At 40.8% G+C, this 22,372-nt stretch overlaps 2 protein-coding genes across 3 annotated transcripts in view; one reads left to right on the top strand and one right to left on the bottom strand.

Moving 5' to 3' along the window:
• The window catches only part of papss1 (3'-phosphoadenosine 5'-phosphosulfate synthase 1), a 79,375-nt gene extending 77,336 nt beyond the window's left edge, over positions 1-2,039 (bottom strand). For both annotated transcript variants that reach the window (XM_062533278.1, XM_062533279.1), the window contains exons 1-3: positions 1,897-2,039; positions 1,368-1,482; positions 1,021-1,256 (exon numbers count right to left, since the gene is read on the bottom strand). In XM_062533278.1, coding sequence (XP_062389262.1) covers positions 1,021-1,256; positions 1,368-1,482; positions 1,897-1,956 — 411 coding nt within the window. In that variant the 5' untranslated portion in view covers positions 1,957-2,039. The remainder of the gene's footprint in view (positions 1-1,020; positions 1,257-1,367; positions 1,483-1,896) is intronic.
• Positions 2,040-14,010: 11,971 nt separating this feature from the next.
• Positions 14,011-20,847, top strand: sgms2a (sphingomyelin synthase 2a). Its single transcript, XM_062531286.1, has 6 exons — positions 14,011-14,055; positions 17,613-18,087; positions 18,197-18,314; positions 18,611-18,764; positions 19,014-19,180; positions 20,512-20,847. Exons 2-6 carry the CDS (start codon positions 17,684-17,686, stop codon positions 20,692-20,694), a joined length of 1,026 nt encoding a protein of 341 aa, XP_062387270.1. The 5' UTR covers positions 14,011-14,055; positions 17,613-17,683; the 3' UTR covers positions 20,695-20,847.
• The last annotated feature ends 1,525 nt before the right edge of the window (positions 20,848-22,372 follow it).

The following is a 22,372-nucleotide window of genomic DNA, read 5'->3' on the forward strand; positions in this document are numbered from 1 at the left end:
GGGGGGGATCAATATTTACACCAACACATTGAACATTTCTCCGCATGCTGATTTTTCACCTTCCTTAACATTGTGACAAGATTTAAAATGTTATGGCTCAATAGAGCTTAGATCGGGCCCAAAAAATCAAGCCCGAACCGGCCCAAGCCCGTGCACGTTGTGTCCGAGCCCGGCCCGGCCCGACATATTAACTGTAATTATGAGCCCGAGCCCGATTTAAACCCGACACTTTTTTAAATGCGTGAGCCTTATAACTGACGTTCTCAACTACAATTACGAGTTGTTTGAACTGCATAAATCTGAATTAGGCCTATCTTAATGAATAATAAGACAAGGACTAAGCATGTAAACTTCATTGTTTGTTTATTCTGAAATGGATCACAAATGGATCCGCCACACAATGTTCTACAGCAGAGCAGCAGTGTGATGCGTGCCAGTGGAGGAGACCGTGCGCATGACACGTGTTGCATTTTGTAACTTGCAACTTTGTACACATTTTGTTACTTAAGCTTACTTTGCTAAAAAATATATTTAATATTTCGGATAATGGCATAGTCTCCCCACCCAGTTAGGCCAATAAAGAAATTATATATTTTTTTAAAAAACACAAATGCTTGATCAAAGGCCCGACCCGGCCCGGCCCGAGGATAGTGGCGGGAAATATCGGCCCGACCCGATCGGGCTCGGGCTCGGGCAGAGAATCTAGCCTCTATGGCTTAACCTACCTCTGTAAAGTCAGCTAACAACCTATTAAAATGCACCAGAATGTACCAAATAACATGTATGACAGTAAAAAAATTCTGGGGGAGGACCCCCACATCATTTTCTTCAAAACAATAAACAACAACAATGTGGTATGGGGGGCAATATGGTATGGTTATCAAATTAGTATTAGTATAGTATTATATAGCATTAGTATTTTACAAAAAGTATATTTGGGCAGGCCGGAGGCGGGTACAGGGCAGAGCACCCCCACATAAACAGTCCCAATTTAACCCCTGCTTATGCTCAATTACTCACTTTGCTGTAGGGTGAGATGAAGCTGGCGATACACACCAGACCAGCGTCAGCGAACAATCGCGCAACTTCTGCTATGCGCCTAATGTTCTCCTCTCGGTCTTCAGGGCTGAACCCCAAGTTCTTATTCAGGCCTTGTCTAATGTTATCTCCGTCCAGTGTATAGCAAGGGATGCCATGACATACCAGATGCTCTTCTAAAGCCATACTGACTGTGGTCTTTCCTGCGCCAGAAAGGCCTGGGGATGGACAGTAATTAGTAGTTCATAAATATTAAATGAAGAATGTGACATAACATCACCACGACTGGAAAGTTAACATACGACTATTGTCACGTTACGTTAACTTACCTGTTAGCCAAACAGTGCATCCACGAAATCCTCTACGAGTTCCTATAACTTGTCCACGTTTATTTCTGCTTACATGGTGGGCTTGGTAGGTAACATTCGTTGCTCTCTGCATCCCCTTGAACAAATATGTACGTAACGTTAACGTTTACTAAAGAGGAACAAAGCTAAGCTGACTGAACATAGACATAGAGTCGTTACAGCGTAGCGTTAGCGGTTTCAGCTCATGTTAACGATGCAATTGACAAGTACTAGGCTAACAAGCTAGAACTAACAGTTAGGTTCAGTCGGTCTCAAAGACGGTCACTCAGAGTGCGTCCATGCTGTGTAATATCACAACAACGCCACCGTTACTCTCTTTGGTTAGTAGCCTTCTCACCTAAATAGGCTGATTTGTGTTAACGTTACGGTCAAAGTTAAAATAAAACCAGGCGAACGTTAACCCAGCAAATAAGACATTCTGTTTGTCTATAGCGTTAACGTCCCACATAAAATAATCGACATGACATATCGTTAATGTTATGAAACCTACCCAATTTTCAGGAACGTTATTCAATTTTTGCTTCTTCACCGAACTCCCCGAAATGTCCATATTTCTAAAAATGGTTTGACAATATCAGAACCAGTAGCAGCTAGGTGATAAGTTACAGTATGAGTACGAGTCGTTCTTTTAACCCGCAGTCACTCTGTATGAATGACCAGCTTTGGCTGTCTGTCATCCATAGACTGTCAGCCAACCAATCACTGAACGTGAAACCTTCTTATCTTTAAAGGACAGGCCCATCCCGTTCCAAAATGTGTCAAAATAAAAGTGATCTTAGGTTATTCTTATGGGGTCAGTCCTAGGTCTATGGGTCAGTCAGCAAAATGGTCCTTGCCATTACACATAGACAGGTAATTTGCTAGAACAATTGGGCCTAGTTTTTGGTCAAAGTTTCCTTCTGGTCAGAACCCCTATTGGAAGAGATAACACTTTGGGGCATGTTACATTTTGTCCAAATGTCAGATTAAAATTGTCCAATGTCAGATTATTAAAATTGTAGTCCGCTATCAAGTAGTAGCCTACATATTTCATTTTCAAACCCATTATAATTCATCTTCCCATTTAGAATTTTTGAGTAATCTTGGTGATTTTGTGCAAAATCAGCTGTGTGTTTTTTTTCAGTTACATGCACATGCCTTAATGAAAAAAAAGGGGGGAAATACGGGAAATACGGAGTCCGGGAAGGGTCAGGTGTGTGAATATTTTTTAGTGCACTTTTGCATTCCCTCGCCAATACTTTTGCGTTCCCTCGCAATACTTTTTGCGTTACCTCGCAATACTTTTTGCGTTACCTCGCAATACTTTTGCGTTCCCTCGCAATAATTTTGCGTTCCCTCGCAACACTTTTTGCGTTCCCTCGCAATAACTTGTATGTGTTCCTGTCAACTTGGGCTCCATACATTAGCCCACCATACAGGTTTACATGGACTGCAGTTCATCTCATGGATAATCTGGACATTATTAAGTTTTACTTTAACTTGGGGCTCACATACAGCAATATACTACGCGGATTTGTCTGTAAGACACAATGTGATTATAAGCATGAAAACTCTGAAGCGTCTGCGAAAGAAAAACGCCTTGTTTCGGCGCAGCAGGTTGACAGCGCATTAACCTGACGTAGCCTAGGCTAGCCACTGTACGGAGCCCAATGTAGTTTGAGATTTCAGGGGAGACTTAGGCTATATTTGGCTGCTCCAGGGCCGAGGTACTTGAATTGACTCGGGTTAACTGACACTCTCTTTCACAACAGCAGCAGGTTAATAACTTGCGCAGTGGTTTTGATCAGAGGATTTATTTTGTGATCTTTATAATATAGCCTACATTCACATCGCTCAGGTCCCTGTAACATACCTCTCTATCCCACTCCAATCTCACACACACACACACACACACACACACATACACACCCTCGCTCCCTCTCTATTCCTCCCACTCCGCAAACGGAACCTGCGGCTTAAAGGGCATACATACAAGTTATTGCGAGGGAACGCAAAAGCATTGCGAGGTAACGCAAAAAGTATTGCGAGGGAACGCAAAAGTGCACTCAAAAATATTCACACACCTGACCCTTCCCGGGCTCCGTAGGGGAAATGAGGAAATTATTACTATTGTTATCAATTGCCATGCTAATTTTCCAAACCTGTTCTGTTCAATCCTCTCTTGGCCTTGACTCAAAACCTAGCACCATGTTGCTTAGCATACAACACTCAGTTGAGCACACAAGCCAGTGAAGCCACACACATACACACACCTGACTGCAGAACTTAATATATCCCACACTTCTTCATGCACTCCACAACACTGAGAGTTCACACACACTCAGACACACACACACACACACACACACACACACACACACACTGCCCCTTACCAGACACCACACATGCCTGCCCTTAGGATTCCTCTGTCCCTCATACACACACACACTTACAGGCTCCCTCTACTAGCACGACCCCAGGCATTTGGGTTGGCCCCTTGAGCCGTGGATCGGCCCAAGGTCTCTTCCTGTACAAGGGAGTTTTTCCTTGCCCCTGTTGCTCCTGGGTGTACCTTGGTGGTAACTGTGCACATTTCACTCTGCACGAATTCTCCACTTAGAAAGTGCTAATTGTCATGTATGCGCATGCGTGTGGGTAACACAAGTTCATACATAAGCATGTAACGGCGCGAAGCCGAGTCAGTTACTGATTGAGCACAAGCCAATAAAGTGACAAGTGGATTATACTCGGGCGTGGCCATCATTTTATATACAGTATAAGCAGAGACTTACACACTAATCAGTAAATTAACAGAGCTGGGTTTTGGGACACATGGCTTGTGTGCTCAACTGAGTGTTGCATGCTAAGCAACATGGTGCTAGGTTTTGAGTAAAGGCCAAGAGAGGATTGAACAGTTGCAACAAATGATTCGGCCACCATAACGCCAGGTCAGCGCTAGTAACAATGTTGCAGACAGTTGTGGCTGCCAGAGCCATTTAGATACGGCTCTGGTGGCTGCTAGCCGTGGCATTTGTTTGGAATATCATAAAAACCTCTGGGCCGATTTTCATCATCGCTTCACAACTTCACAAAAGGAATAGATATGCTCTTCTACAATCAACTGGTGCATCCACGGCAGGGGACAAGTTGATCAAAAAGAGAAAAATACCGGAGCAGCACAGTTTATAAGGCTTTTGTTGTTGTTTATTGTAATGCAAAGGTGCACAGTAACAGTCTAACGTTTCGATTAGCCTACATCTTCGTCAAAGTCTGTTATTAACGGTCTGCTAGATGTAGGCATACACATCTAAACTCAGTAGACGTAGACTTCGGTCTAGTGGGGAAATTAGCTTTGTTTAAAAAATATGACGACGAGGACCTCAACGATTGGCCTTACTTTCCTTCTCAAACTATGTTGAAAGCGCATCTTTCACAGCCCAATTTTAATTTTTTTGAAATGGAAGGGTCAGCCGGGCTATAGCCCCGAATCTTTTTAACACCTAGCGACGCGCCTGTAGAGGACTAAATAATTTGAATAATCTGACATTGTTGTCAATTATAATAACCCTACAGTCCAGCCGAAATCAATGGAAAAACTGCCATTTTGAGATACGGTGACCATATTGAATTTTTGGCCAAAATTGAACATGCCTCAAGTCTTAATCTGTTCCAATAGGGGTTCTGACAAGGAATTAATTGAGAAAACTTTTACCAAAAACTAGGCCCAATCGTTCTAGCAAATGACATGTCTAATACTGAATCAATGCTTTGCAGCCTAAGGCTACCTTTACACGGAAATGATCTGAACCAAAAACGCAAAAGTGGTGTTTCGTTTTCGCAAAAGTGGGTGACATTTCATATTTATCGATGCAGTATACACACCAGACGGCTAGGTGGCAACCCTGTCAAGACCAAGCGTCTGCATATAATCTTTCTAATTCTCTTACCTGCTCACTCCTAGCCCGCGAAATACAGTTAACAAAACAACTAATTCATGAAAGGACTTTTGAATGTGAATTAGGGGCCTATAGGGCAAGTTGAAGCTCTGCAGGGATTGATATGTTGATGTTTTCCGGTGTTGTGGCATGCTTGTCACGTCATTTCTATGTGACGAGAAACGCAGTTTTGCGTTTTTCATTCTTTACACGGTGACGCGAGAGCGGAGTGTTTTTAAGATTTCCACTCTGGAGGGTGGTTTCACTCTCTTGCGTTTTCATCCCCCCAAACGCTGTAACCATCTAAACGATATAGTGCATCTGCAAAAAGGTTTTGCGTTTTTAACCCATTTTCGTTTCCGTGTAAAGTGCCCCTAATAGGCCTACCCCCAGTCTGACAAGGGGGTCTGTGACCATGGCTGCATGACAGGGGCCTCATTTAAATGATGCGTAGGCTACGCCTCGTTCTACGCAAGCTTTGTTATAAAAAGTGAACTTGACGGTAAAATTTGCGCACCTCCACGCAAGCTCTGACCCATGCGTATTGCGTACACGCTCAGAAAAAAGGGAAAAGCAGAACGTGCGACCTCAGGAGGAAACAGGTACAACGACCCGAAATTGGTTCAATAATCCAAGTTTAACACAAACACAACATCGCGCAATGACGCGCATCAAAGACATAACTGCCTTAACCTAATCCTACTGTAGGTGTGGGTGAATCGTGTTTGAATCCTGTGTGTGAATCCTAAAAGAAGTTGTAACAAATTTTTGACCATTTCTAAACATTCAACCTCATTCATTCAAACATTCAAATTTTACTCATTCAAGTTATGTTGTAGGTGACAGTGGGTATCCGCTGAAACGGTGGCTGCTCACGCCATGTATGAACCCACAAACAGTCAATGAAGTTCCGTTTTTTGTCTTTCCCGCTGTTTTCGGCATGTTGTCCACAGATATCAATATTCAGATATTCATAAAGGGCATTTCGCTGAATATTTATAGGCAATTATGGGTGTGTCTTGAGGTACGCACAGGTGCCGCAAATTTAGAGTAGGCTAGAGCTTGATTTATAAAGGGAAATTGGCATGGAACATGCATGCGCACGGTTTTATATCAGAATATAATATAATATATAATATACAGACTTTCTGAAGGTGCTTCTCAACATGCCTCCTCGATCCTGGATGCTCGATCCTCGAGGGGCGTTCCCACTGATTTATTACTAACACTGGATAGACTATCCAATTGTTTTCGCCCCATCATTCTTTATGTAGATCAGTGAGGATCGAGGCCCGAGGAGCGAGGGAGGACATATAAACGCTGAATGAGAGGCACCCTATGTTTTGTGCGCACGCCATCTTCTGGCGTACATCCTGTGCAAAGTTTTATAAATGAGGCCCCAGGTGGCTGCTCACCTGCGCTGGGTTACCTCCACCCCCTGTCATATTGTATGGACAGGCTGATGCTAAATTTCGTTGTACTTTTTTTGTGCAATGACAAGAATAAAGTCTCAGTCATTCAAATGAGAATTTAGGCCAGCAGGCTATTTTCTAGTGTGCAAGGCATAGCCTACACAGAATGTAATGAATTGGTTAGGCCTCCTTTTATTTTAGCTACAGTTCTCATGTGCTTGAGTAGCTTTATTTTTCTAACGTCTTTGTTTTATTAAAGTAACACTTTATTACATTACAGTACATGCAATTCAACACACAAGTTCATGACCACAATGAAAGAATGAATAATGATAGGAAGACATCTGTTAGTGGCACCATTGGACAGCCAACCTGTCTAGCTTGGTGCGGCTTCACCTGTCTGGCTCTGGAACATGATTGGCTCTGGGTTGTCTTGCTGGAGCCAATCTGAGGAGGGGACCATCTATATAGCGTTTCTTCTGAAAAGTATGGAGGAGACACACAGACGTGGCACTGACGAGGAGAGGGGCTCGGTGATAGGTTCCTGACTGCAGCAGATGGCCTGGTTGAACATCGCCCATGAATGATGCCCTATACATCGCTCTCAAACCTTCTACTAAAGGAAAGTGCTTCATTCATCGTGTGTGTGTGCAGTTTATGGCGTATAGCTTGCTGTACCTAAGGGCTGGTCTCCTTTGATTACAGAGCCAGGCAAGGCAACCAAGGGGGCTTGTACGTCTCCAGACGGCTGGCTGCTGAGCGTGGACCTGGACTGTTCGATTGCGTTTCTTTTCCTGGTCGGCAGGAGGGAACCGACCAAGACAGACTCTTTTTACACCATCTTGGACTTGTACGGGTGGCACTGGCCATGCTGCCTTTGGCTTGGACTGGGGACTTGCGGGGGGGAATGTCTTCTGTGTGAGCTTGACTTGCTGTGTTGTGCTGTGCTCGACTGAGGCTGATATGTGTTTGCCTGATCCAAGGTATTTCATACTGGTTTGAATTGCGTGTCACTGGGTTGTAATAGCATTCTCACCACTAGAGCCCACAAGAGTCATCAGTAGAAGGCTGTGCTGCCTTGCCATTTCCTAGTCAAGAATTTGTACTAATAAACAGCTTTTACTATTATTTCTGTCTGTTGTGTTGCAAGGTGGGAGGACTAACTAGTGCGGGTCTTATAGGCCTCACGACACTTATGACCCAAAGAAGTCAAAGAAAGTTTACTTGAAGCGCTCCAGCTGCCTACTGATTAGACTGGAGGTAAAAGCTGTTTCCTTATTTCTCGTGTAAGCTATACGATGGTTCGTGAATGATGTTGAGGATTGAGGGAGATCAATCATGATGGAACATGTGGTTGTCATACATAAGTCCTCTCAACTTTATTAGCAGTGAGACAATCGTGTAGAATAGATAGTATCGAGACTATTTGCATATAGGCCATGGGCTTGGACTACATTTAACAATTGAAAACAAAATTCTCCGCTAATAGGCCTATGCTTACTCTGTCAAATAGGCCAATATGTTTTTACAGACTGTTATTAACTTATATTTGCCCAAACTTTGTTTGTGGCAGTTTACTCGTTTTTTTCTGGATGATTGCATTGCGTTCTATAAACGTGGACTTCAATCAGCGAGGAGCTGGAAAGAGTAGAATTGGTAAGTGTTCTTAACAGTCCTTTATAAATTTCGGGTTCATGAACCAAGTTGTTGGTGCTTCGTTTTATGTGTAGACACCTGGAGCAAGCTATACTGACGAAGTTTGGCACTGTTTCGAGCAATGTTAGTGGTTTGAATATTCGAAATATTCATATATTTTGAAAGCGTATGGCTCTAAGCCCTATGCTAACCCACTATTTGCAATTTTGGGCTGTAGCTCTTGCCCGGGGTAGCTCTGTACTCAACGAAAAATACTTCTTCCACGGCTTAGTTGGTGTATTTTCAATCAGAAAAATACTTTTCCCCCCCAATTTTCGTCAGACTTACCCTTTGAAGATAAATGTAAGTCAATATGACAATCATGTAAGATGTAAGTCAAAATAAAAATCAATATGAAATAGTCAACTTATTATTGTCTTTCAGCCACACAGATCATAAATAAGATTACATGAATTTCAAAATGTTTGAAATATAAACATATGATATATAAACACACTCCACTATCCCCACCCATACACAATTATACCCATAGACCTCAAAGAAATGGACAAACAGACTCCGTTGTTCTCAATGGGAGGGGACTGAAAACATTCCATTTACTTCCCATTGTGCAGGCTGGATTAAGCTTCTTATCCAAACATTACGGGAAACATCCCTACTGTGCGACGTTGAACGTTAGCTTCCCTCCAACCTACATGCTTACTACTTCTTTATGGGAAACCAACGTTTTATACGAGGAAGACATGAAGAGGTGCCTTCCAGAGGCGGAGCCAGACATTATGAACATCGGGGGCTTAAGCCCAGCGGGGGGTCTGGGGGTTCTCCCCCAGAAAATTTTGGATTTCTTAGATGCAATTTCCTACATTCTAGTCCACTTTAGGGAAGACATCGCAAATCCTAAACGCCTTCCGATTCATATCTACATTCGTAGTTGCATGGCCTGCACAAGACAATACTATGAGCTAGGCTGTTTTAAGGGCAACATTTTCACTACCTCTACTTAGAAGCATTCCTCCTGGTCATTGTAGGCTAAGTGCCATTCACACATGCTACATATTGTTTTTTCCAGCACAGTCTAGGCTACCCAGATCTGCCACAATATCTTGTATAAATACTTGCATTGATTTGATTTAGATTTTTAAATAATACAAATTCAAAAATTCTTACATTTTGATGTATATCTCATCACAGCAAGCTGACAGCTCGACATTACTTTCATGGTTATGTAGGCCTGACTGCTCTGAAAATGGCAATATAAGAACCATGGTGGAGGGATACTTTGGGGCTGAGCAATGTACAGATATGGGGTGTGTGCCTTCCAGAAAAAAAATGGCCATTTCTATTTAGGCTAGTGATGAAAAATGACTTTTTGACACTTTTTGCGCTCCATATTTGTGACATGGGCTGATCGGACCTGATGTTGCGTGATAGCACACATGACGTGCACATATGATGATTATCTATAATATTAAGATACTGCATTGCAATGAACAAAGTAAAGGCAAAAAAGTGTTTATTTTTCAAACTAATTTGGATGCAATATGCATGAGTCTTGAATTGGATACAGAGTTTGCTCTCAAAACTGTATTATGAACGTGCAAAGATAACGTTGGATTATGAACATAGGTTATTATGCCACACAAAACATGGGGTAAGTGGAGCTAAATTAAGTTATTTTGCCGTCACTTTGTCTGTTTTATGACCTAAGGTTGTATTTGGTATCTGTATCTACGAGAGTAATGGTAGCCTACGCTACATGACATTATTATTTGTTTGTCGCTTCGTCTGTTTTCATAACACAAAACGATCTATGTATTTGGTATCAATGGAAAGCCCCGTTTCTCCTCTTTCATTTGATATGCGTGTCATGTCTGTGCGATGCCAGGTTCGCGAGTAGCCTAATTCAAGCGAGAGTAGGCTAATGAACACAGAGCAATATCATTAAATAAACAGACTGTAAATTTAACTTCGTGATTTTTCTTTTAAATGTTCATACTTGATCGTACAGACAAGTGTCTCTCGTTGGAAAGCCCCGCTTCTGCTCTTTCATGCAATAAAGGTCTCATCTCGCTGCTACTAATAATCCCGGAGCAATGTAAACGAGAAGAATGGATGTGTTTTTTGACGCACTTTGTGTCAGTCGGACTCGTTAAAAAGATTCGGGGCTTTTGACGTGAGATCCGGGGCTTCAGTCCCCAAAGCCACCCCCTGGCTCCGCCACTGGTGCCTTCTATATCTATAGAATATACAGAAGCTACAACGGCGACACAGGCACATGTTACATGAAGTTATGGGATCTCAAAAAAATCTATGGCCGTCCTATGGGGGTTAGCAGAGCATTGATAACCAGCTTCATCCGTGTTTCTACTTCCGGGAATTTTCCTGCCCCCTTGATTATACCTTTGTATTACTTATATGACATTACAAGCACTTTTTTTGTCACTTTAAACATTAATGCTGTTAGTCAGTACAACCACGCTACAGCTGTCTCAACCCATACAGAAAAACATCAACTTCTGAAAGTGTATTGTTATAAACATTTGTGGGCCAAGTTTGCATACGCTCATGTATACATTTCTCCATGATGAACTATTCTTGTGTCTGATATTTTCATGTTTAAAGTTTCAATACACCTTAAATCTATTCTTATCATCAAACAAATGTAATCATCCTCTAAAAAGGGCAACTTGGCCTGATTACTGATGGTCAAAGATGCCATCTAGTGGTATAAAGTGTACTATAGTGACTCGTGATGATATGGCCATGGGCGTCCTCTGGTGGTTAATCAATGTACTACAGAGAAGAATGGGATTGAAATGTAATGACCATGTGCGCCCTCTTGTGGTGACGTGGAATATTACAGAGAAGATTGGGATTTTGACGTGAAAACTATTGTTTTTTCTTGCGTAAAATAGAAAATATGGAACGCTTCATGAATTTGCGTGTCATCCTTGCGCTGTACCCCGAGCAGTCCTCTCACTTTGACAGCCAATCAGAGCCCCATGTTTCTCAAAATGAAAGTAGCCGAGTTTCTCAAAATGAAGCACTAGCCAATCAGACCCTCGTGTTTCTCAAAACGAAGGTATCCGATCTTCTCAAAACGAAGGTAGCCGAGGTTCTTAAAACGAAGTGCTAGCCAATCAGACCCCCGTGTTTCTCAAGACAAAGGTGTCCGAGTCGTGTCGTCCCTAGCAACGTTACGGTGCAGATTCACTTTTCCGACACGCCACTTTGTCGCTGTCGCGCGCTTCCCCTTGTTATGTCGTGAGAGGGCATTTCGTTTGAAATGTCAGTTTGCAGCTCATAATCAGTTTGTTTTAAATTGTCTCAAGTGTTTCTCACAAATGGACCACCATTTTAGGCATGTAGCCTATTTAACAGCATTCGAAAATATTAATAGCCTACACATGCAAGCCAAATTTTGTTTTAAACTAGGCCTACTCAATCTCAAATCCTCACCAGAAACACGACAGTCAATGTATTTCTCCAAATCCAAGTTTAGTTTGTTTTAGGCTATATACTGGTTGTAGTATCACAAGTAGGCCTATATCACAGTGCCTGTGATACATTGGTTGCGTGTACAAGACAAATTCATGTTTTAATGATCTCTTCCACGACCAGCTAGTAGGCCTATATAAAACAAACGACACTTGGATTTGGAGAAATACATTCACTGTTGGTGTTTTTGGTGAGGATTTGAGATTGCATTGAGTAATTTAAATTAAACAAGATTTCAAAATGGCTTGCAGTTTGTTTAGGCTATTCATATTTTCGTATGCTGTTAAATATGCTTACATAGGCTACTAGCTAGGGCCGAATACGTGAAAAATCATGAAGATTGGGCACTTCTGGAAAAGTTTTTGATTTTTGGCAGGGTGTTAGGTATGGGCCTAAGGTTTTTAAAAATCCATGGATACAAGTTGGGGTGGCCCCTTAGTGGCAGTTACCGTAAAATCCAAAATGGCCCCCACTGAAAAGAGAAAAGGTTATATCTCAGTTTTCTTTAGTCATAAATTGTTGTATAATGACACTTTTTCTATTTGATTTGATACAAGGAATGATCATTTTGATATTATCTTCCTATATTCAGGTTATTTTCATGTCAAATGTAATTCTAGTTTGAAAAATATTGTTTAGCAAATGCCTTTACCAGAAACTGTCTTTTTCTGAAATCAATACATCATAGTCCAGCAGCCAAATGCCATAATTTAGGTGAACCTGGTTTTGGCGGTTAAAGTTTTTTTTTTGTTGCAGAATCTAGTAGACTAGGGGTACCTCTTTAAGATTTAGGAGGGTGCCTGGTTATATCCCTTGGGCAATTTCATATATTAAGCCTTTCTTGTCCAATGTGTTGAATACTGTATAAGGTGGAGATACTACAGGTGAATAGGGTAAAAAAAATTAACAAGCAGATATCACTAGGAAATTTCACCAGTTGATTGCCTACAGTAGCCTAGGTCAATATGAAAAATAAGTGTATTACAGGTTCACCTAAATTATGGCATTTGGCTGCTGGACTATGATGTATTGATTTCAGAAAAAGACAGTTTCTGGTAAAGGCATTTGCTAAACAATATTTTTCACACTAGAATGATGGCAACATGTTCAATATTATTCCTAAAGGGTGAATGTATGGCTTTAGAGGCCTGAATAATCTTTTTATGTTATTCAATTTCAGAGACGCCATGTCTGATATAAGATGGAAAACCATCCCCTCCAAATCAGATAATATGGGTAAATGATACATTTTCTGAATCCTTAGGGTCATGCCAGTAGCCTATTTTAGGGTTTGGATTTTGTTTCTCTGACGCTCCCAGGTGCCACAGGATTAAAAGACAAAAGATGGCAGGGAAATGGCAGGAAAATGTGTGTGATTAAAGGTTTGAAGAGCTCCAGGGTTGGCTGTACTTATCCAAAATGTTCACAAAAGGATTTAAATGAAAGCTCAGAGTCTCCCCTTTAAAATGATACCAAATATAACAAAATAAAATATTTCAGTGTTCTGCTTGATTTATACGCATTATTTCTTCAACCTTAGTTTACATTATGCGTCATAACTCAAAACAGCTACTCTTGTCAGATGGCCATCATACATCATTGAAAAGCTGAGATTCCAGGCTTTCAGAAAAGGTATGGTAGCCTTTGCCACTTTTTCGGTAACGACCAACCCCTCTGGCTCACGGACTATTGGCCTCTCAAGCAGCGCATGCAGACGCAGAAGCTTTCCGATTTTCTATTTCAAGCTCAATACATACAGTATGCACTATGCAAACTATTTACCTGGCGAACAAAAAACATAATAGGCTATTAGGGAATTGAAGTAGCCTAGCCTACATTGTCCAATTAACTATATTTGTACGTTTTGGATAGAAAATTTAACTGATAAGCGTTACACGGACCATCAGGATTTCATATATTCCTATGTTCAAAATGTGCATTAAAAAGACGAATGGAATGGCCGACCGTTACAGGCATGTATCCTACCATTAACGCAGAGCCATCACGGCCGTGATGCTTGTGCAGGCAGCTATGTCTGGGAGGAGTTTGGGTCAACATGTGGGAGTTTCAAGTGCCTATATTTAATAGCCTATACCTATCAAAACCCGCAGTAGCCTAGGTTATTCCACAGTGCTGCAGGGTATCGCAAGGACTCTCGGGGGATTTCGGGTAAGTTAGACTCAACGCTGTCTTAAGTCCAGTCCCTGGTGTTTTATATCGAGCATAGAACAGTTAAGACTGTATGAAAGTTATATGTTTGCAGATTAAAATGAAACAAGTTGTAGTTGTAGAATATTTTTGACTGCGATGGTTAAGATAATCAGGCTTGTTCACTCTAACGAAAAACGGTTTATCAGCTGGTATAAAACAGAAGAATACTTTCCCAGTGTAGGCTATTTGATATTTTCTGATAACTTGATAACTCCTGATGACTTGGGTTAGTCTAGCCTACATCCATGGTGGTAGCCTACATATGTCAGCAAGTAGCCTAGAAGTAAAGTCCTGTTGTAGACTGTTTTTCCTTATGAAACTAAATTATTAGGTTGATTTGTCGCATCTGTTAGGATAGCCAGGCCTACAAAGGCTTAAGGAGTATACGATTTTTATCAGTAGGCTATAGCCTAAATATTCAAGAAATGTGCAAATTAATCATTGCTCAATTGCTATTCAATTAAATTGTTGTTTTACAATGGAACAGCTCTGATAGGCTTACAGCAGGGTAGATGTTTAAAGTAGTGCTATATATTTAGAAAGCCTGACACACACCCTTCTTGCCCTATAATTTTACAGGCATAGACCCTCTTCATGTGGTTTGCCCACTAGGGTGTGTCTAACGCTATTTGACTTTAAGAAGTCGGCCTTTGCTAAATGTGCATCTCTACAGCATGCCCTGGTAGAAGTGTTTCCATATGGACTAGCCTAAGTTTCAAAAGCACCCACCATATGAGCAAATCAGCATTTAAAGTTCTTCATGATTTGCATTTGTTGTATGTGTTTCTATCAAAATAAGTTTACATAGATAGATAGATAGATAGATACTTTATTGATCCCCAAGGGGAAATTCAAGGTCCCAGCAGCTTAAGACACCACACACAACATACAATACAATGTAAACAGGAAATACAAAGCAAAATCAACAAATCAACATGACTAAAGGAGCAGTAAAATACTATGGATAAGATGTGCATGAATGTACTGAGGAGGATTGGAACTGTGATCCAGTATGAGGTGTGTGTCAACATAGCATGTTTTCAAGTTTTTCAGTCATTTTTTTGTTCCAATCAGTTAATGTTAACATTAGCTCACATTTTACACACATTTTACTTCTTTCAGAAATGGTAATTCCACCGCTCAATGGTGTTTTTTGCCCCCAACGGCACCTTCCAGGCAGCACAGCCTAAAAGGCACAACCTTTACCCTATTCATCCTAACCCTAACCCCCTCAACCCTCATCCTACCCCTAAACTGAGGGGAGTAGTGCCTTGAAGGAAGCGCTGCCTGGAAGGCACCATTGAGGGCAAATAATACCATAGACCTGTAGTTCCACCCCACCTCTGATGACCGATCCTGTGGAGAGAGAGAAGGTTCACTGCACTACAAAAAAATGGCTTTTAGTTGTATTTTATTACATAAATAATACTTATACTAAAACAACAATACAATACTAAAACAACTAAAAGCCATATCTATGTGTACTCTGGTGAATCTCCCTCTCCATATATTACTTCCTTATTTGTGTCCACAATTTAGAAGAAATATTACATAAGGACACAAATTTGACAGGTGCAGTAGGCCTAATTGCTCTGACAAGATTCAGTCATGTGACTGTGTAGACAATAACAAAGCAGCAGCACAACAAATGTATGGATACACTCAACACCTCCTTCTGCAAATGTCGCCACTTCCAATAATGGATTTAATTAGACACACACAAAGAGAGAGAGAGAGAGAGAGAGAGAGAGAGAGAAAGAGAGATGTGTCTCCATGATTTCAAAACATTATGGAGCAGAATGATACAAACTGCAGCGTTATGATTAATGGGTGAGTGTGGTGTTACTTAAATGCTTTGGCATTACCCAGACAAAAACATTAGTCCTTAAAGGGATAATCCGGAGTGCAATGCATAGAGAGTCCAGAATGAATTTAATCGAGTCCGTACCTTTCCGGAAATGTTGTTAAAGCGTTGCCAGCTGCAGCAGCGACATTTCCGGAAAGGTACTGACTCGATTAAATTCATTCTGGACTCTCTATCCGACCACATAAAGACGTGGGGATACTTTGGTTTGGCTTTAGGGACCCTCTACTCACTACCACGTAAGTGTAGTGTTGTTTGGAACAGTAGAAGAGGTATAAAAATAGCGTTTTGTAGCGGCGAAAGGACTTGCCCCGGTCACTTCCAGGCTAACGAGTTTTGGCTAAAAACGGTGAACTCGAACTTTCTCAAAATACATCCGAATGACATGATTTTGGTGTCAACTCAACGTATGTACTCCCAATAGTCCGAAAAATGTATCTAAAGTGCATTTCACTCCGGATTATCCCTTTAAGACATACATGTCCATCATTGTTTGGAGTTTCTCCATATCAGTACTACTTTTAGCCATAAGATGCTTTGCGAATACAGGCCCTGTTCACTGATAGATAGTTTTGATTTGAGTGTCTTCTGATTTGATTTGAAGACACTCAATAGCAACCTGAATTCTTTGTTGGTTACCTTTTGAAGAGCATAAAGGCTTAAGTTAGGACTATGTTTAATATGGATCTTTTTCTTCCATGTCAGTTGAGGTGTGGCAGGTTGTAGTGTGGTTAGTTGTATTTTTAAACTTCTGTGAGGGAAATAACACTACCATTTACAGTAATATGTCATTAAGAGTATGCACAACTATGCAGGCTAACAGCACCACATCATTTGCTTTTGCTTTTTGGTTTTGAAGGAGCTGAGTAGGTTTTAAATAGCAGACAAGGCAAAAGAGATGTTTTAGCTGACCAGACCAGCCACTGAAATGTTTGCTTCACAGTAGAAATACATCAAAGTAGAGCCTAGAAATGCTTTCATAGCATTCAGATTCCTTGACTTTGATTTATATTATGATGGTTGAGATTAGCGGACAGGCAACGTTAGAAAGTAAAAACATCCAGGAATCCACACATGAAGCAAAAATTAATGTAAAAAAAGAAATGCATATAATTCCTGAATCACTGATTGCTGTTTGTGGAGGTATAGGAGTCTAACAACAATTATTATATCATCACAATAACCTTTGAATTTTCACCTGGTTTACCAGTGGTGCAGATAACCCCCTAGTGCACCTTTTGGTCTTTAAAACTATTCTACCTCAGCTCTATGGAAAGATAAAGCTCATGTTCATATCTTTATCAGGATAATCAGGGTAGAAATGGCAATTTCAGTCATTTTCAGCCATGAATTGTTGGATTTTTGAGGTTCTCTGAGAGGGGCCCCAGAACTCCACAACAATAAAGAGTTCGAGGGTTTTAAGTATATGGCTGTTCATAGTTCCACATACTTATCACATATACAAAGTATGAGCCGATTTGGCCGACCCCCATCTTCCTACCTCCTGCTGGTTTTGCCTGGTTTTCTCGTGCAATGACTCTTAAATGAGAAAATGAGGGTATAGAATACTTTTGCAAGCTACCGTATGAATACAAAGAAATAGTGTGTTGATTGAAAGGAATTGAAAGGTGAAAGTTGTGGCATTTTACAGGAATTTCCAGTAACGTATACACTGCTGGTGAGAAGGGCTATACTGAAGAAGTCAAGCAGGATACTGATAATATGATACCTGACAAGGACCTAATTAATAATGATGCCAGTCATGGGACCAAGTCAGCCTGTCCTGTCCACACACCTCCACTGACTGGCAATGGGAAATGTACAACGCATGGGAAGCATGGAGATAACATCAAGATTAAGATGCCTGAAGGGAAGTGCAAACCATTACCTCTAGAGTGGTGGAAGACTTGTATTGCCCTCACATATGCTGTGTTCAACCTGCTTTTAACCACCGTCATGATCACAGTTGTGCACGAGAGGGTCCCTTCCAAAGAGAGCAGCCCCCCTTTACCAGACAAATTCTTTGACTATATTGACCGTGTGAAGTGGGCCTTTGTTGTGACAGAAGTGAACGGGATCATTCTTACATGTATCTGGTTTGCACAGTTGACATTTCATAAATACAGGTTGGTGCATTTTCTTTGGTTTAATTTTGTTTGGCTTCATAATTCTGATACTTTTTAAAATAGTTAAGTTAAGGATTCTTGACCCATATTTCTTCCCTCTTCTATACAGGGCAATTGTGGCCAGGAGGTTCTTCTTCATCATGGGCACTTTGTATTTGTACCGCTGCATTACCATGTACATCACCACCTTGCCTGTACCAGGAATGCATATGACCTGTGCTCCTAAGGTACTGCAAATGTGTGGTGCTGTGTCTGTCATACTGTGTCTACTATATTGTCTCTCTGTTGAGGAATGTTTGATGTTCTTCAGAAGCTCTAAATGGGTTTTTTTCACATTTGTCTATACAGTACAGTAGCTCAGCATTTCCATATTATGGTGATTCCAGTCAAAATGGGCTATTTTTGTTTCCAGTATTGTGAGGACACAGTCTTAAACATTGGTTGATGTAGCCACACATCTTTGTTGTGCAGTTTAAATGTGCAAAAATACAGAAAACACTTACTCATTTCTTCTTTACCCAAGCTACATGATGACTCCCAAGCCAAGTTGCAGCGCATTCTCCAACTTATTTCTGGGGGTGGCCTGTCACTCACTGGTTCACACCTCTTGTGTGGGGATTTTCTCTACAGTGGCCACACAGTCATGCTTACTTTGAGCTACCTTTTTATCAAGGAGTGTAAGTCCTATTCCTGTTCTTCCTGACCCTTATCACTACAGTCATCTTTTGGTGTACTGCTGTCATAGCACTGTTGTTGTCTGAAGTTGGAATCATAAAATCCAATTGCTGTTCTCCAATCCATGCATAAGCCATATCTTTGGTCAGATACAAAACTCTCATTCATAGCGGTATTGAAGCATAAGTCATGTAATATTGCACTAAGGTTGTAACAGCTATTGTTGAAAAAAACTACTCTTCTCACCCTAGACTCACCACGTTCCTTCTGGTGGTACCACCTGATGTGTTGGCTACTGAGTGCTGTGGGTGTAGTGTGTATACTTGTAGCTCATGAACACTACAGTGTGGACGTCGTTGTAGCATACTTCATCACTTCCCGGCTGTTCTACTGGTACCATACTATGGCCAATGTACAGGTATAATTTCCTCCTATTTCTAATATTGATTTTTTTCACCCACCCAGTTCAGCACCCAGTTTAGAAGCAGACCACCATTCCTTTCATTTCATTTAAATGCAATGGAACCACAAAAAACAGCTGGGGAAATATTTAATAGGCCTACCTTTAGATGTACTGTATCACTGTCTGTGAACATGGAAATGTCTATACAGCGTTTGCATTGCAAAATGCTTTGTGGATTGTTTTGGAATGCAACACAAGGACAATGTGTTTTTGATGAGTCATATTGTCTGCATGCATAGACTATGAGATGGTACATCAAAATGTGTGAGTCTTTCATTGCCAATTGAGTAGCCTACAAACAGTACAACGGTACAAACATAATAATACCATTTCTAATATTGCATGCATATGAATGCAAATGTATTGACATTCTACAATTACAATATCCTACACTGAAAACGTTTAAACTTTTAAAAATCTAAGAGCAGAGTCTGAAGCGCAATGTGCATGAATCAACATATGCTATTTTGACAACAGTAAAAGTGAGTTGTTCTTATGTTTCTTAATAGTCATGGGTGTTTTCATTAAACCAATGAAAGTGACATTTGCCATTCCCTTTAAAGGGAAACTATGCAGGATTGGCGATTTCATCGCCGGTTTCGCTTTCACTTTTCGTTTTCGCTCGTTTTATGCTTGCATATTTCTCTGCAGAGCTTCCCCTACAGCTTTAGCATGTATATTTATATATACTGTATATATAAATTGCAAGCGTGGTTCTTCTCGTTCCTCACGCGTCTCACGAGACTTCCAGATGTAAACTAGGAGTGATCGCTCCCTGGACAAACTGCAAGGCTGCAATAGCGGATAGGGACACTAGGGACAGGAGGAAATATTACTGTTTTCGATAAAACTGGTCAGTCAAGCAAAACAACAATTTCTAATCGATTTTATGACTATGAAAATGTTGCATAGGGTCTCTTTAAGAGCATGGAATGCAAAACGTGTTTTTGTTTTGACGATGAGAGCACATCTCTTCAGAAGGAATATGCTTGCACACAAGTGTATACAACAGCAGGATTCCATTACAGCTTGCTAATGTGCTAATTGATCCTGTGAGGGAAATTTGGTCTCTGCATTTATCTCAATCCGTGAACACACAGCGAGGTGAAGCACACACTAACCCGGAGCAATGAGCTGCCTGCCACAGCGACGCTCGCTGTTTGTCCTGTTTCCGTTTGTCATGTTGCCTCATTTAAATGTTAAATGTTAATTTAAAAGAATATTTCTGTTTGTTATCTGCATCCTTGATCTGTCACCTTAAGATTTTTTTTCTGTGCCATTTCTAGGCTCTGAGGTCCTCACCAAACAACTATCTCACCCACACATGGTGGAATCCGGTGTTTAACTTTTTTGAGAGGAATGTGCAGACCCAAGTGCCTTGTTGCTTCTGTTCTCCAATCACCTGTCCTCCTACTTGTTTTAATCGTTGTAAGAAGTATTCTGCAGTCCAGAGTATCTCTGAGGATTGAACTACTCATGCATGAACAGTATGACATTTACATACAAAATTAAGTTGACCAACATTGACAAATGTCCTTTTCTGACTAAAGCCTTTCCTGAAAGTACCTTAAATGTGGTTATCATCAAGCTTTCATCAATCTTTGATTTCAAAATAAACTAGAAAAGCACTCAGAGAGCGCAGACCATCGCCTGCATTGTTCTTCCTAGGTTGTCATACATTTGAACCTAAACTACTCAGATTGCTACCACGTGGCCATACCATGCCATTACACCACTAAGCTAAATACATAAACGCCTCCGGAATCCCAACAGAATTTCATTGAAATCTATCCATTGCTTTTTGAGTTATCTTGCTAACAAACAGAGAGACAGACAAACAGACAGACAGACAGACAAACGCTGGACCCCGATGAAAACAAATACCTCCTTGGCGGAGGTAAAAAAATAATAAAAAAGAATGATCCTGGCCTCAAACAGGGGTGCGTTTCCCAATAACGATGGATAGACGCACTTACGAGGGTTTTCTACGATTCATCTTAAGATCGATCGTTTGGTTTTTCCGACTGTTTCCCGAACATGCTCGTAGCGTGAACGCGCGTGCACTGATCTTAAGATGCTCTTAAGGGGAGCTGTCCACGTTAATGGTTCTGAAATATCCCCTAATTTGATGGTGATGTCAGGTGACTGCACATCATAGGCTTACCGTCTGAACTTCGGATCTATACATTAATTAACATCAATACGAAAATAGAAAACCATTGACATCCCAAGTAGGCTATATCCCACACACAGGCATACATCATTGTTATTATTTAACATTAGATTGTTGCCCCATTTTTATGTTTGTTGGAAGATAATGTAACATAGCCTATTAGGCTTCGGCTAGCTCTAAATCGTGCCAGTTCTTTGCTAACCCACTTGTGAGAGCACGATGTGTTGCCTATGCAATAACATTTCGAGGTGTCACGCAGACGTTTGAAGAAATAGGTTGAGTAAGAAAATGAGGAAATGTGTAGGCTTGAATAGGCTACTGTAACATATAGCCTAGACTTAGATTTTGACGCAGCACAGACTAAAACCACGTTCCTTTCTCTGTTTTTATGTCATAGGCCTAATAAAAGATAGCCTACACAAAGGCACAAAGATAATGACAAACTTTTCTGGCAACGTCTCGTTTCATAACTTGTTAGGCTGTTTTTGTCCGCTTTTAATAAATGAATGCTATTTTGCATGCTAAAATCTGATTCATCACAAGTGAATACAATAAAGAATGGTTGGATAATTAAATTCTTAGTTGTAATCCCCCTGCATATCCTGCTGGTGACTCCACTGAGGCATACGCGTTAAGACGCTCTTAGTCAGTAATGAGAACACTGGAGCACTCGTAGATCCACGAGTGTTTTCACGATGGTTTCGGGAAACAGTCAGAAAACCTTAAGACGTTCGTAAGAGGGACTTTACGATCATCTTAGGCTTACAATGCTTTCGGGGAACGCACCCCAGGTTAATGATAACATTTTTATCACTGTACAGCTTGAAGGAAACTATAAGAAACAAAACAAAATATCAATTCAACAGACAGTAGGTCTATGTATTAGATAAACTACTAGATTTAAAGTATATAGGCAAGGCAAGGCAAGGCAAATTTATTTCTAAAGCGCATTTCATACACATAGGCAATTCAAT

Source organism: Sardina pilchardus, chromosome 3, assembly GCF_963854185.1.
Source record: "Sardina pilchardus chromosome 3, fSarPil1.1, whole genome shotgun sequence".
NCBI lineage: Eukaryota > Metazoa > Chordata > Actinopteri > Clupeiformes > Clupeidae > Sardina > Sardina pilchardus.